The sequence below is a fragment of the Polypterus senegalus genome, chromosome 3 (genome assembly GCF_016835505.1).
Source record: "Polypterus senegalus isolate Bchr_013 chromosome 3, ASM1683550v1, whole genome shotgun sequence".
NCBI classification, from domain to species: Eukaryota; Metazoa; Chordata; class Cladistia; order Polypteriformes; family Polypteridae; genus Polypterus; species Polypterus senegalus.
This window is the reverse complement of record NC_053156.1, coordinates 13,779,156-13,794,743: the sequence shown is the minus strand read 5'-3', so window position 1 is coordinate 13,794,743 and position 15,588 is coordinate 13,779,156. Positions and strand designations below refer to the sequence as shown.

Genomic DNA, 15,588 nt, shown 5'->3' with positions numbered 1-15,588 from the left:
GTCCATCACCATTACCAATACGAAAGGGCACAGAGCTGATCCTTGATGTTATCCCACTTCCATCACTTCTGCTGCAGACCTCACCACTGTCACACTTCCCTCGTTCATATCCTGTACAACTCTTACGTACTTCTCTGCCACTCCCCACTTCCTCATACAACACCACAGCTCCTCTCAAGGCACCCTGTCTTGCTTTCTCCAGGTCCACAAAGATGCAATGCAACTCCTTCTGTCCTTCTCTCTAAACTTCTCCACCAACACCCTCAGAGCAAACATCACATCTGTGGTGCCCTTTTCTTGGCATGAAACCACACTGCTGCTCACTAATCATCGCCTCCCTTTTTATTTGCGCTTCCACTACTCTTCCCCATAACTTCATGCTGTAGCCCACCAGTCCTTTTCTCCATCCTTAGTGGCCAACCTCTCATACAACTCATCATACGCCTTTTCTTTAGCCTTCGCCACCCCTCTTTTCACCTTGCGCCTTGTACTCTTGGCTACTTTCTGCATCTCTCTGACTATCCCACTTCTTCACCATCCTCTTCCTCTGTATACTCTCCTGTATTTTCTCATTCCACCACCAGGTTTTCTTTTCCTCCTTCCTCTGTCCAGATGTCACGCCAAGCACCCTTCTTGCTGTCACTCTTACTACATCTACTGTAGTTCCCCAGTTGTCTAGTAACTCTTCACTGCCACCCAGTGCCTGTCTCACCTCCTCTCTAAACTCAGCCTCGCAGTCTTTTCTTTTTCAACTTCCATCATTTGATCCTTGACTCTGCCCTCAATCCCTTCCTCTCATGATCTCCAACGTCATCCTACAGACCATCATCCTATGCTGCTTAACTACACTTTCCCCTGCCACCACTTTGCAGTCTTCAGTCTCCTTCAGATTGACTCTTCTTCATGTCATCTACCTGTGTGCATCTTCCTCCACTCTTGTACATCACCCCATGTTCCTCCCCCTTCTTAAAATGCGTATTCACCACAGCCATGTCCATCCTTTAGGCAAAATCCACTATCCTCTGACCTTTTTCATTCATCTCCTTGACACCATACCTACCCATCACCTCCTCGTCTCCTCTGTTCCCTTCAGCAACATGTCCACTGAAATCCGCTTTCAATCACCACTCTCTGTTCATCACTTCATCCAACTCACTCCAGAAATCTTCTTTCTCACCCATTGCACACCCAACCTGTGGTGCATATGCACTAATAACATTCATCATCACACCTCCAATTTCCAGCTTCATAATCATTACTCTGTCTGACACTCTTTTCACCTCCACTCTTGACGTGCTGTTCCTTCAGAATAACTCCTACCCCATTTCTCCTCCCATCCACACCATGATAGAACAATTTGAATCCACCTCTGATCCACCTGGTCTTCCTCTCCTTCCATTTAGTCTCACTATATATCAACCTTCCTTCTCTCCATCATATCTGCTAACTCTCTCCCCTTACCAGTCATACTGCCAACATTCAAAGCCCCCACCCTCAGTTCCACTCTCTTTACTTTCCTCCTCTCCTCCTGCCTCCGGACACGTCTCCCACCTCTTCTTCTTCTCCTTCTTCTTCAGCCAACAGTAGCCCAATTTCCACCAGCACCCTGTTGGCTAACAGTACTGGTGGCAGTCGTTGTTAAGCCAGGGCTCGAGCAATCCGGTATAGAAATTTCTATTGTTGTCCACATATTGATTTGCCAAAATTTTACACCGGATACCCTTCCTGACGTAACCCTCCCCGTTTATCCGGGCTTGGGACCACCACGAAGAAACACACTGGTTTGTGCATCCACTGTGGCTGGGTTATTAAAAACTAAAATTTAATGTTGCATTATATCATAAAAAATTGAATATAAATCAAGAGATGTTATGTTTGGCAAGTAGGTTGTCATAGTCATCTGGACCACATTATGGTCACCACAATACCAAAAGAACATAGCAGCCCTTGAAGCTGTGCCCAGGAGAGTAACCAGGTGCGTCATGGGACTTACATATGTGTCATACTGTGACACCAGTGGTGTGCATTTAGGACTGAAGCCAGGAAGGACTTCTTTATGTAAAAAGTGCTGGTTCAGAGACACCTTTGTGAATGTCCTCGAGTGGCCCAGCCAGAGCCTGGACTTGAGTCCAGCTGAAAATCTCTGGGCAGACCTGAAAACAGCTGTCCACCCGCAGGTCTCCATCCAACCTGATGGAACCTGAAAGTGTTGAGTGTCGTTCTGGTCACCACACTACAAAAAAAGACAAAAGCAGCACCTACAGCTGTGCAGAGCAGAGCAACCAGGTGCATCATGGGACTTAAGGATGTGTCTGACTGTTAGAATTAAACCTGTTTAATATAAACAGAGGAGCCCAAGTGGGGGCCTCATCCAGGTCTTCTAAACCCTCAAAGGCATTGATAAATACTTCTTTAAAGGGTGAGTCACATAATTGAGGACAGCCATGAACGTTATGGGGACATACACTGAGGACTGAAACCAGGAAGCACTTCTTTACTCAGAGAGTTGTGGGAAAATGGATCAAACTACAGAGACATGGAGTTAAAGCAGAAACCTTGTCAGCCTTTAAGAAGGATCTGGAGGAGATATTAAGACAGCTTAGCTATTAGCTAAACATACAGGATTGATGGACTGAATAGTCTCCCCATGTTTGTCAAATTTGTTATGTTCTCCCAATTCTTACCTCCTCTCAAATAGTCTTAGCTGGGTGTGGCTATACACTTGAGTGACAGCTATCTGGGTGGGGCTAGTCATTAATTCTTAGCTGACTGGGTGGGCTAGATATTTGAGTGACAGCTATCTGGGTGGGGTGAGATGCTTGAGTGGCAGCAGGCTGGGTGTGGCTAAATGCTTGAGTGGCAACTGATTGGTGGGGCTGGATGAATGAATAGGCAACTGAGTCATGGATTTGAAGGAGAAACCTTAAAAACCTTTAAGAAGAATCTGGAGGAGACATTGGGACAGCTTAGCTATTAGCTAAACAAACGGGCTTGATGGACTGAGTGGTCTTCTCTCATTTGTCACATTTCTTATGTTCTTCCAAATCTTACCTCCTCTCAGCTGGCTGGGTTTGGCTGGACACTTGAGTGGCAGTAGACTGGGTGGGGCTAACACTTGAGTGGCAGCCATCTTGGCAGGGCTAGTTACTTAAGTCTCAGTAGACTGGACAGGGTGAGATGCTTGAGTGGCAGTAGGCTGGGTGTGGCTAAATACTTGAGTGGCAGCTGATTGGTGGGGCTGGATGAATGAATAGATGACCGAGTCATGGAGTTGAAGCAGAAACCTTAAACACCTTTAAGAGGAATCTGGAGGAGATATTAAGACAGCTTAGCTATTTGCTAAACAAACAGATTTGATGGACTGAGTGGTCTTCTTTCATTTGTCACATTTCTTACATTCTCAAAATATTTACCTCCTCTTAGCTAGCTGTATTTGGCTAGACACCTGAGTGGCAACAGTCTGACCAGAGCTAGTTACTTAAGTCTCAGTTGACTGGTCAGGGTGAGATGCTTGAGTGGCAGCTGATTAGTGGGGCTGGATGAATGAATGATGACTGAGTCATGGAGGTGAAGCAGAAACCTTGAAAACCCTGAAGAAGAATCTGGATAAGATATTAAGACAGCTTAGCTGTTAGCTAAACAAACAGGCTAGATAGACTGAATGGGCTCCTCTTGTTTGTCCCAATTCTTACCTCCTCTCAGCTGACTGGGTGGGCTAAAGACTTGAGTGGCAGCAGTCTGGGCGGGGCTAGTCAGTAAATCTCAGCTGACTGGGCGGGCTAAAGACTTGAGTGGCAGCAGTCTGGGCGGGGCTAGTTACTTAAGTCTCAGTAGACTGGTCAGGGCAAGATGCTTGAGTGGCAGCTCAGCTGACTGGTGGGGCTGGATGAATGAAAAGATGACCGAGTCAATCATGGATTTGAAGTAGAAACCTTGAAAACCTTTACGAAAAATCTGGAGGAGACATTGGGACAGCTTAGCTATTAGCTAAACAAATGGACCTTTTGGACTGAGTGGTCTCCTCTAGTTTGTCAGATTTCTTTTGTTCTTATCGCCAGCTGGAAAGTGAGTTGTGATTTCTTACTTTCTTTCAGATTCCTTTTCATTTTACTTGGTCCAGATGGAAAAGCACAACAGTATCACGAAATTGGAAGATCTATGGCCACCATAATGACTGATGAGGTAATATTTATTTGTTCCTTTTTCTATTGTGCTGTATTTGACCCTTTTCATGCTCTTCACGTCTCAGATGTCCATGGCAGGTTCCTACAGTCTTAGCGACTTGTCCATCAAGTGTGTAATTTGTGTTGCAGATCTTCCATGATGTTGCCTATAAGGCAAAAGACCGCAGTGACCTACTGGCAGGGATTGACGAGTTTCTGGACCAAGTCACCGTGCTTCCCCCAGGAGAGTGGGACCCATCAATCCGCATTGAGCCACCTAAAAATGTCCCGTCCCAGGTACTGAAGTCTCTGGTTTTGTCTCTTTTTCCAAGTTGGTTGGAGAGCCTTCTCTGTTCATTTCTGTAAGGGCTAGAAAGGAAATGAGCTGGGAAACGTCACTGAAGGATTCGTTCAGTGCTTATAAAGACAAAATAACTGAGAGGAAAGAAAAGAAAACAATGAGAGTAACCAAATATTGGAAACATAAAAAAAATCACAATGATGATACTTCAAAAAAGAAGGGAACACAGAGAAAAGCCTGTGTTTTAATCTTTAAAAGAAGTGTAAATCATCAAAAATCCTCAAACACAAAGATAGAAACAACAATTGTATAATAAAAAGTAAGTAAAAATCTACGATGCAGTAAAACACTAAGGACTCTGTGTGTGTGTGTGTGTCCAGTCTCTCTGAGCAATCTGATTGGTCGGTTTGGCTTTGGTGTGATTGGTCAGTTTGCTTTTGGCGACATAACAAAAGAAGAGGTGCAAGGTCAATGAGGAGGAGTAAAGGTGTATGCTTAGGGGGTCATCGTCAAAGACCCCACATATTTCGAGTCTGAGAAGGTGGGCTTTATGGGAAGGCACTAGATAAAGAGAAGTGGAGGGCACTGGTGAAGAGATGTTACTGGAGACGTAAGATGCACACTGAGAGCTGCCTTCAAAGACAGAACATATAAAAGCGGACAAGAGGCGAGAAAGGCGTCTCGGAAACAGTGACAGAGTCTGAGACGCTGGTTTTACGGGAACACGCACGAGATATGGAGTGACGGTGACGAGACGTTCAGACACCATGGATACCACTGAGGAAAGGTCCACGTAGGGCAAGAGACAGCAAATGCTTTTAAATTATTCTGCTATCTGATAGCTAGTGTATTCATAAAGCGCCTCTCACAGACAAGGCCAGAAAGCACAGCACAGTACAATTATATACTGCAACTACTAGGGGGCGCCACTGAGCCCTAAAGCTCAGACACTGCAACACCCAAAACAATTCCAGGTTTTATTTTACAAAACACCTTCTTCGTTTGAACACCAGCAAAACCACGCCATACACAATTCTCCTTCCTCTTCCAAGAAAGCGTTGCCCACTGGCTCCCGACTCGCCAGCCCTGCGGGCCCTCTTTTAAACCAGACCTGGGAACTGCTTCCAGTCTCCTGACCAGGGGCCTCATGCATAAACGGTGCGTACGCACAGAAATGTTGTGTAAGAATGTTTCCACGTTCAAATCGCGATGTATTAAACCTACACTTGGCGTAAAGCTATGCACTTTTCCACGGTACCTCATACCTTGTCGTACGCAAGTTCTCCGCTTGGTTTTGCAGACTAGCGGCATCCAGCGTCAAAGCAGTGCTACTCTTCCTGTGTGGTTACTCTTTTATTTTCCTGACACGGCTTTATAAATACACTGAAACTAACCGCATATTGTTTATTAGTATAATGCATCTGATTGTATTTAACCAGTAACAATATAATGGTCCAGGTAACAGCCATAGTATTCCAAATACCAGAACTGCTTTAGCGTTGTTACTCTCACTGCACCATCTTCTTCTTCTTCTTTCAGCTCCTCCCGTTAGGAGTTGCCACAGCGGATCATCTTTTTCCATATTACTGTCACTGCACCACTCGGATTATTTATATCGCTGTATCTGAGTGTGAATCACAGCAGCAGCTGATCGGAAAGAGAATTATCGGTATACAGCTTCAAGCACACGCTGCCTCAGCCACGGCAAAACGTTTCAAAGCCATTTCTGTACAGACCTCGCGGTTCAGAAACAGTTTCATCACAAGAACTTTAAATGCACTCAATCAATTGCTGCTTGTTGAACTGTTTGTACTTATAAGTACAATCACCTCACTGTAAACTTGCACTACAGTTATAATATCGCACAACCTGAGCCACTTTATAAAGCGTATTTACATATGATGATGATATCATTTTTAAGATGAAATGCAGCAAAATATGTTTATTATATCTTACAGATTAGACTTTAACTTCATTTAAATATTCTATATTCTTCACTGGGACTCTCGTGAAGGATAGAATAATTAAACATGTACTACGAAGGTATTTCAATGTTCCTCAAACGTTTTGAAGAATCGGCGCTCTAAGCTTACAGATGGCTTAACGTCTATTACAGAGCTGATTGTGTGGTGATCGGTTACTTGGAGAAAGAAAAGCAAGGACTGCAGGGGCGGCCACGGCAATATATAAAATATATAAAACAGAAAGAGAAAATAACGACACAGCTAAAAACGCAGCGGCAAATTTCGACAAAAGTTAAACGCTTGTGTCATGAGCACGAGGCGGCTATGCAGTGTCTGCAACGTTCGTGGCCATCCACCATGCATAAGATACCATATTGACATTGGCGGGCGAAGGGGCCACCGATTTTTCCTCTGCCCAGGGCCACCACAAGCCTAGAGCGCCCCTGAGTACTGCTGCAATAAATTATTTCACTGAAGGTCGCACACAATCACTGCGCTGTGAAACACATGTTTAATAACGTGCTTTAACTCCTATCATCATGAAAATGATATCACGTATACATCTCAGTATTTTAGTTATTCAGAGAGCTGTAATATCACGAATGTAATGGATTCGGTGTCCAGTTGGAGAAAAGGAGCCGGTTTAAGAAGCACATAGAGCACATAGAAGATCAAATACAAAACAAAGCATTTAACGTGCTATTTTAATTATGATGTGATTTGAGAAACTGATTAATTAAACGATTTTAAGATGAAGTTTATGATGTTCTACTTTAATGACAAAATAAACTACGTGATTAAAGTGGAAATGTCGAGATTGGAGTTGACATTTCATGCTTTTTTCCCACTCTGTGCCTTTTTTTCTCTGTACCCTAATAAACTTTCATATGACACTCAGACAGTGGGCTACAACTCTTCTTCTCACGGTGACTTTGATATGTGACTTCTTTTTTATTTCCGGCACTGTGCGAGTTTGTGAACGTGAGTTTTCAAGTTTCTCCATCACGCTATGTCACTCGATCAACTTCCTTTTGTTGATTATTCCACGGTTTATTTGAACAAATAGTATGTTTTTAATTTGCCTCCACTTGGTATTCGCTGAAATTCTTATATTTTCCCCCGTGCTTTTCCCATTGTCTTTTCACAGAAGGCTGAGTTTAAGGGCGATTTATATTGATTTGCATATTCAAAGAGGCGTAATTCTGGGAGGAGTTGGGGTGGGACAGAAGGCGCATGCACGAGCGTTACTTTTCACGCTGACCGGGATTTATGGAGCGGAAGAACGCGGAAGTTGGAGTACGCACAGATTCCTGCATCTGGATTTTTCTGTGCGTAAGCACATTTCGGCTTTTGTGCTTACGTCCTTTAGTGCGAATTCTACACATGGTATTATGCATGAGGCCCCAGGTCATCAGGGGCATTTCTGGGTTTGTGTGGAAACCAGAGCAGTCTTCCCCCAGCAGTGCCCTCTGGTGCTCCCCAAAGACCTTGACAGGGCTGTATTTCCAGATGTTCTTATCAGGTTCAGCCCTGAGGAGCACTGCCATCTGTCGTGTGGAGAAATGAACTGCTCCCTGGTAAGCCTGTTCTCTCAGTCCTTCTATTATGGCCAAATGGCTGGGATAAAGCATGGATTCATATCCATCCTTCCTTCCTGGTGCTTACAGTCAGGGTCAGAATAAGACCTTTAGAGGCATTAAGCACTTAAAAGATTTTAGAGTCCAAATATACAGGTCAGGTCAGGTTCACAACACAACGAAACAGCTCAGGATTCTGGTCCAGAAATGACCCTCTATCTTCCGCAGCCAGGTGTTATGTGGGCGTTCCTTTGGCCTCGTCCAGCCACTTGGGTCCTCAACAATGAGGGCCATGTGAGCCGGATCACCCTCAGCTAATCACGCCACATGACTGTAGTGTCATAACTGACTCCCCCTCACAATACAGGTCATGTGCCTCATTCGGGACCCCATTAGCAACACAAAGTCAAACCGGCGGGACCCAAAGATTCTCTGAAGAGACACAGAAGTCCAGTCCTCATCTCAGGTCACTGGATAGCCTCCATGTCTCACAAACAGGGAGCACCAGGACACTAAAGACTTGGACCTTCGACCTTTTGTAGAGACTGGGGGGCTTCGCCCCCTGCTCTCTTCGCTCTCCAGTCCCCCAGCTTACACCGCCTTCCAGCAAATTCATGTCTCTGCCGCTCACAGACAACAACATTTTTAATTCTCACGGATACACCTCTTCATTGGGAGGCAACACTATCCCTGAGGGCAACACGAATTAGAAGATTTACAATTCTCCGACTTAAAGTTTAAATCCAAACAATATATTCAATCTCTTTTCGCTGTTCTGTTATTTCACAGAGTAATCATTTCCGTTTGTTTGCGCTAATGTGATCTTTACTATCATTTTTTTGAGACTTTCGAATTTTATACTTCCATTATCTCAAACCTGCTCTGCATTTGTACCACGCTAACATTTTTGAATACTTTACGATGTTCTACTTTCTCATCTACTCTTTGTCTTTTATTTCCGGCCCCCGGCGTTGGTTAAATCTCTTGGCACAAAGTCTTGTCTCGCGGGATGTGAAAGTATCTCTCTGAGAAAATTACATCTTGTTGCAGGATAAAAATCTTGTCCCCCAAGATGTTTTTATTATAATATAGAGAGATATTGTGAGCGCCACACACCCCATTCTAGCGACCTCATGACCAACCATGCTCTCCCAATCCATCTACTTACTTCATAGGAAGAGTCACCAGAGCCATGAATGTCACTGCCGGGGTAAGTAAACCTCTCGCCAAGGTCAACACTCTCTCCGCAGACAGACACACTGCTGATGGCCGTGCCCAAGAGGTCATTAAAGGCCTGGCTCTTTGTCACATATACAATTAGGTCCATAAATATTTGGACAGAGGCAACTTTTTTCTCATTTTGGTTCTGTACATGACCACAATGAATTTTCAATGAAACAACTCAGATGCAGTTGAAGTGCAGACTTTCAGCTGTAATTCAGTGGGTTGAACAAAACGATTGCATAAAGCATTTTTTAACACAATCCCTTCATTTCAGGGGCTCAAAAGTACTTGGACAATTGACTCAAAGGCTATTTCATGGCAGGTGTGTTCAAGTCCGTCGTTGTGTCTTATCAATTAAGCAGATAAAAGGCCTGGAGTTGATTTGAGGTGTGGTGCTCGCATGTGGAAGATTTTGCTGTGAACAGACAACATGCGGTCAAAGGAGCTCTCCATGCAGGTGAAAGAAGCCATCCTTAAGCTGTGAAAACAGAAAAAACCCATCTGAGAAATTGCTACAATATTACGAGTGGCAAAATCTCCAGTTTGGTACATCCTGAGAAAGAAAGCAAGCACTGGTGAACTCAGCAACGCAAAAGACCTGGACGTCCACGGAAGACAACAGTGGTGGATGATCGCAGAATCATTTCCATGGTGAAGAGAAACCCCTTCACAACAGCCACCAAGTGAACAACACTCTCCAGGGCTTGGTAGGCGTATCGATATCCAAGTCTACCATCAAGAGAAGACTGCATGAAAGTAAATACAGAGGGTGCACTGCAAGGTGCAAGCCACTCATAAGCCTCAAGAATAGAAAGGCTAGATTGGACTTTGCTAAAGAACATCTAAAAAGCCAGCACAGTTCTGTGAAAACATTCTTTGGACAGATGAAACCAAGATCAACCTCCACCAGAATGATGGCAAGAAAAAAGTATGGAGAAGGCGTGGAACAGCTCATTATCCAAAGCATAGCACATCATCTGTAAAACACGGTGGAGTCAGGCAGTGTGATGGCTGCCAGTGGCACTGGGACACTCGTGTTTATTGATGATGTGACACAGGACAGAAGCAGCCGAATGAATTCTGAGGTGTTCAGAGACATACTGTCTGCTCAAATCCAGCTAAATGCAGTCAAATTGATTGGGCAGCGTTTCATGATACAGATGGACAATGACCCAAAACATACAGCCCAAAGCAACCCAGGAGTTTATTAAAGCAAAGAAGTGGAAAATTCTTGAATGGCCAAGTCAGTCACCTGATCTTAACCCAACTGAGCAGGCATTTCACTTGTTGAAGACTAAACTTCAGACAGAAAGGCCCACAAACAAACAGCAACTGAAAGTAAAGGCCTGGCAGAGCATTAAAAAGGAGGAAACCCAGCATCTGGTGATGTCCAGGAGTTCAAGACTTCAGGCTGGCATTGCCAGCAAAGGGTTTTCAACCAAGTATTAGAAATGAACATTTTATTTCCAGTTATTTAATTTGTCCAATTACTTTTGAGCCCCTGAAATGAAGGGATTGTGTTAAAAATGCTTTAGTTGCCTCACATTTTTATGCAATCGTTTTGTTCAACCCACTGAATTAAAGCTGAAAGTCTGCACTTCAACTGCATCGGAGTTGTTTCATTTAAAATTCATTGTGGTGATGTACAGAACCAAAATTAGAAAAAAGTTGTCCAAATATTTATGGACCTAACTGTACATGTATATCTAATTCAAACCATAAAATAAAGCTTTATTTTATGAAAATGGTGGTATGCCTGGTCATGCTGTGCTGCACTTGCTCTCAGTGGACGACTGAACAGGACAGCCGACGTGACCAAGGCAAGAATTATAACGTGAGCCTTGGTGGACCGTGTGGAACTTACCAAATTCTAATTTTGTTGTATTCCCAATATTAATATCTATCATTAACCTCTATTATTACTATTTTATTATTATTTTTATTATTGTGTGTATATATATATATATATATATATATATATATATATATATATATATATATATATATATATATATATATATATACAATAATACCATATTGGATACTAACCATAGTGGATACTAACAGGGCTGCCTTTGACCGCTAGTTGGTTCTGCAAGAGCAGGCTTGTTGGGTTCCCTGAGGGGCAACCAGGGGTAACTTGTTGTATCGCAGGTCCTCCTGACCCACAAGTGCTCTCGAAAGACTCCTGGGCCCCTCTGCGTTACTTAGGTGAGTAAAGGGACAATGTCCTCCAGGTAAGGAGTGGAGCTTTGAAGAGAAGAAGGAAGAAGAGAATTTGTGCTTGAGAGGAATGGAGACTTGTAGTAAGGTAAGTGAATCAAATGAACAGGCCCTTGTGTCGAGTGTTTGGGGCTCTACTACACCCCCTACAGGCCACAATTGGTATGTTTCTATTTGTTTTATTTAAATTTATTTTACTTTATATTTTTTCGTATAATAAACTGTGTATACAAATGTTTCTTTATGTCATTGGTTTGGGGATTGTTGATGTCTTAGTGCTCTCATGTCTTTTTGAAGATTAAAATACAAGATAGCTTTCTTAGTTTTCCCGTGCTTTTTTTTAAACTAAAGCGTCGTCTTTAGGATTATTTTTATTTTATGTTTCCAATTTTGGTTATTTAGTTTTTGCGCAGATATTCTAGAAAGGGATCAACCATTTTTTTAGTCCAGAACGGGCCTCTTGCTGGTACAACAGAATAAACTCTGCCTCGTTAATTTGCAGAGACATTCAGCAGTCTGCTTAAATTCGTCTGAAATTCTTTGTACCATTTTAACAGGAAAAACGAAAAATGCCATCAGTTCCCAACGGCATGGTCTCCCAGGTGGAAGCAGAGCTCCACGCGGAGCATCATGGTCCAGAACTGCAGCGCACAGGCAGGTCAGTGTCCTCAGCAAAATGGCAGAATTACTTGGGCGTGATATTTAAAATGAAATATTGTTTGTTGTGTATGCTGTGTTGTAATGCTGTGCCTTCTCAGATTCAGAACGTATTGTTTGAAATGCTACGTCAAACTCCTCAAGTGTTCCTATGGGTTATGATTTGCAGAAAACAAAATGGTGACAAAATGAATAAATAAAATGACTGAAGCAGGCCTCACCCTAGGCAGCCAGAACCCAAACTCAACATGCAGGCCCATAATAGTGAGCTGGCTTTCAAAGTTCAAAACACACATCAGAAATAGCCATCAAGGTAGAGGAAACTGCTAAAACCTCTGGATTCAAGAATAAGGCCAACTCAGAGGAAATATAAATACAGTGGTGCCTCGTACTTTGAACTTGTTTCAGATGGCCTTCTGAACTTTGAATCATTTAAAGTCCAAATCTGAAATACCGTATATACTCACGTATAAGTCCGGTCTTGAAACCCAAAAAATCGATCATAAAATCAGATCCTGACTTATACACCCGTTCAAAAATGCGACACATTTTTTCTTTTTACATCTTCTTGCCTCCTCCAATTTTAGTTACCTATTTCTTTTGCCACTTCAATGACGTTTAATTTAATACCAGTTTCATATTTTCTTCTGATTGAACGCTCCATCGGAGATGAGGGATGCTCTTATGATACCAGAAATTATACGGTAAAATCAAGCCCCAACTTATCTGTGGGAGAACTTATCAGCAAGTATATACGGTAATGGAAAGTGAACTAATCCACTCCCAGAATCTAAATGGCCATTTTGATAAAATTAAACATCAAATATGCATAATTTAAGGTAAAATTAACACAATTGAATGCCCTAAATAAAAAATTAAAACATGAATACAATCAAACAATACCTAAATACTGTATAATTAAATAAAAACTGTATTTACTGTACCTTAGTGAGGAGTGCTGATGTCCCGTGTATCACTTTCATGCTTTGCAAGTTCTTTTTTCACCTTGAAATCGTCAATACTACAACCATCCTCTTAGGCTTCATTCTTCTTGGATGCCATGGTTAATAGACAGGAGTTATGTCCATATAGCCAAACACTAAAACTAAAGCGAATAAAGCACTAAAACACAAACGCGTAACACAAGAGATGCTTTCACAGCGAGAGCGAGAGACGACTTGGGCGCACAACTGATGATGTTTGCACTCACTCTGTAAGCACCGTCTGTTGCTGTGTTTTATTCACTGCGCTCACCTCACAGTTTGAATGTAGAAGCATCGTTTGAACCCAGGATCGAATTTCTGTCTAATTTAGCATTCATACTCTGGAATCTTCAAAGTTAGAATCGTTCGAGGTACGAGACACAAGAAAGAAAGAAAGAAAGAAAGGAAGATTGTTTTGTGATTTAAAAGCCTATTTTGTAAAGTATTATAACTAAACCTTTCTATTGGAGGTGCAGAAAAGAAAGAAAGAAAGGAAGATTGTTTTGTGATTTAAATGCCTATTTTGTAAAGTATTTATAACTAAACCTTTCTATTGGAGGTGCAGAAAAGAAAGAAAGAAAGGAAGATTGTTTTGTGATTTAAAAGCCTATTTTGTAAAGTATTTATAAATAAACCTTTCTATTGGTGATGCAGAGAAGAAAGAAAGAAAGAAAGAAAGAAAGAAAGAAAGAAAGAAAGAAAGATTGTTTTGTGATTTAAAAGCCTATTTTGTAAAGTATTTATAAATAAACCTTTCTATTGGAGGTGCAGAGAAGAAAGAAAAAAGAAAGAGTTATGCCTAAAATGGCAACTCAAGGCAATATTCCACACTCCGTGTAAAGGCAACCAGGGGCTATAAAGAGAAAAATCCAGAAATGTTCTTCCAAATGTGAAACTCCGTGTTGGTCTGGGGGCCTGGCCATAAATAGGCAGTGGGCGGTCCCTCCAGCTGCACATTATGGTGGCCCCGCCCTTTCATATTCAATGGATGGGACATACAGAACTTCAAGTCCTTCTGATCACAAAATAGGGCCCTAAAATGGTCTAAAAATTAAGGGTTTTTTGGGGGTCTAGTGGGTCAAGAATATGGGAGGGGACCCCAAAGTATAAGTACATACAAAGACAAGTCTTAATTTTATATCGTATGTCAAGGCTTTCTTGCACTGATGAGACAGGAGGAGCCCGACAAACAAAAGTGAAGTGAATTCCAAGCATTCAGAAGGAATTCTTGTGGCCACCATATACCATAGTATGCCATTTCCAAAGTCTGTTTAATCCTACGCAGGTTCCCAGTGAAGCTGGAGACTAACCACCGTCAGACGGTGGTAATTGAATCCTCGCTGTCCACGATAGACAGGCTTCTACAACGGAGGCCACAGGTAGTGGGGTGTTGGGTTATAGAGCACCCACACATGTTGAGGGGGTTTAACTACAGGCCATGAACACAAATTTAATAAACAAAATAATGTTGCGGCACCATGAATAATTAATCATTACATTGGGAAACATTTAATCACAAAGAGCCCACAAAGAAGGTGCTAGAGAAAAAGCAGCCCAAATTCCCACATAATACAGTATATTGTTCTAAAACAAGTGTTTTAAGAGGGGAAAAATAACTCACATGCACAGTGCATAACACTTGGCAACTGGGGGCTGGCATCTCAACAGCCGATTAACAAATGGTTCAGTTTCCATTTAAAGATTCTTGTTTCCACTTCATTCAGCTTTTGGTTGAAGGGTCCGCCCCGCTCATGAATATTGATGAGTTACCTTAGCATGGCATAATGTACAGAATATTCTGGATTGTTTTTGAATCACGATGGCATTTTATCCACTAGATGGCAGCAGAATGCTGTCACAAGTGTTTTACAGGCTTATCGTTGCACATCACTCCGAGTCTGACTCGGGCTTCACCGTAATTACAAAGAATTCCGATTCAGAGTCTCACTCGAGGCTAACGCAGTAGATTTTAAGGGATAGCAAAAGGTACGAACACCGCCATGTTTAAGGCATCACTTCAACAGTGCTAAACAGGGCACATAAATGCCACCCAGTGTGTCACATAAACAACGGGAATAAAATAAAACTTTTTAAATTGAAAACAAAACAAATGAGAAAAAGAGAATCCTTAATTTAAAAATTAATCATTTAAAATTTTATATATAGAAATAACCAAATCCACCACCAATGCAAATCAGCTGTCGTGATCTGGGGAGCCCCGAAATCACAGGTACTAAAAACACTTTCCAAAACTGCCCGCTATTGATGGACAACACCGTCAAGAAAACCCGAGTAGAAACCCAAAAAGGACGAGAGAGAGAAAAAGAGAGAGCTTTATAAAATAAAAGGCTTGTTTTCCCAGAGGCTGTGCAGGTACAAACTCCAAAGAGAGCAAAGACAGTGAACAAAGTCCCAATATGGAATCCAAAAATCGTACACTGCAGACAGAGCAGATAGAGGAGCCTGCACCGGTACAGAGTGTCGCCGCACCCACCA

At 42.3% G+C, this 15,588-nt stretch overlaps 1 protein-coding gene across 1 annotated transcript in view; it reads left to right on the top strand.

The window, feature by feature from the left end:
* LOC120524856 (electroneutral sodium bicarbonate exchanger 1-like) overlaps window positions 1-15,588 on the top strand; it is a 237,765-nt gene that overhangs the window by 176,159 nt on the left and 46,018 nt on the right. Inside the window, exons 9-11 of the mRNA XM_039746652.1 lie at window positions 4,095-4,182; window positions 4,314-4,460; window positions 12,010-12,110. Coding sequence (XP_039602586.1) covers window positions 4,095-4,182; window positions 4,314-4,460; window positions 12,010-12,110 — 336 coding nt within the window. The remainder of the gene's footprint in view (window positions 1-4,094; window positions 4,183-4,313; window positions 4,461-12,009; window positions 12,111-15,588) is intronic.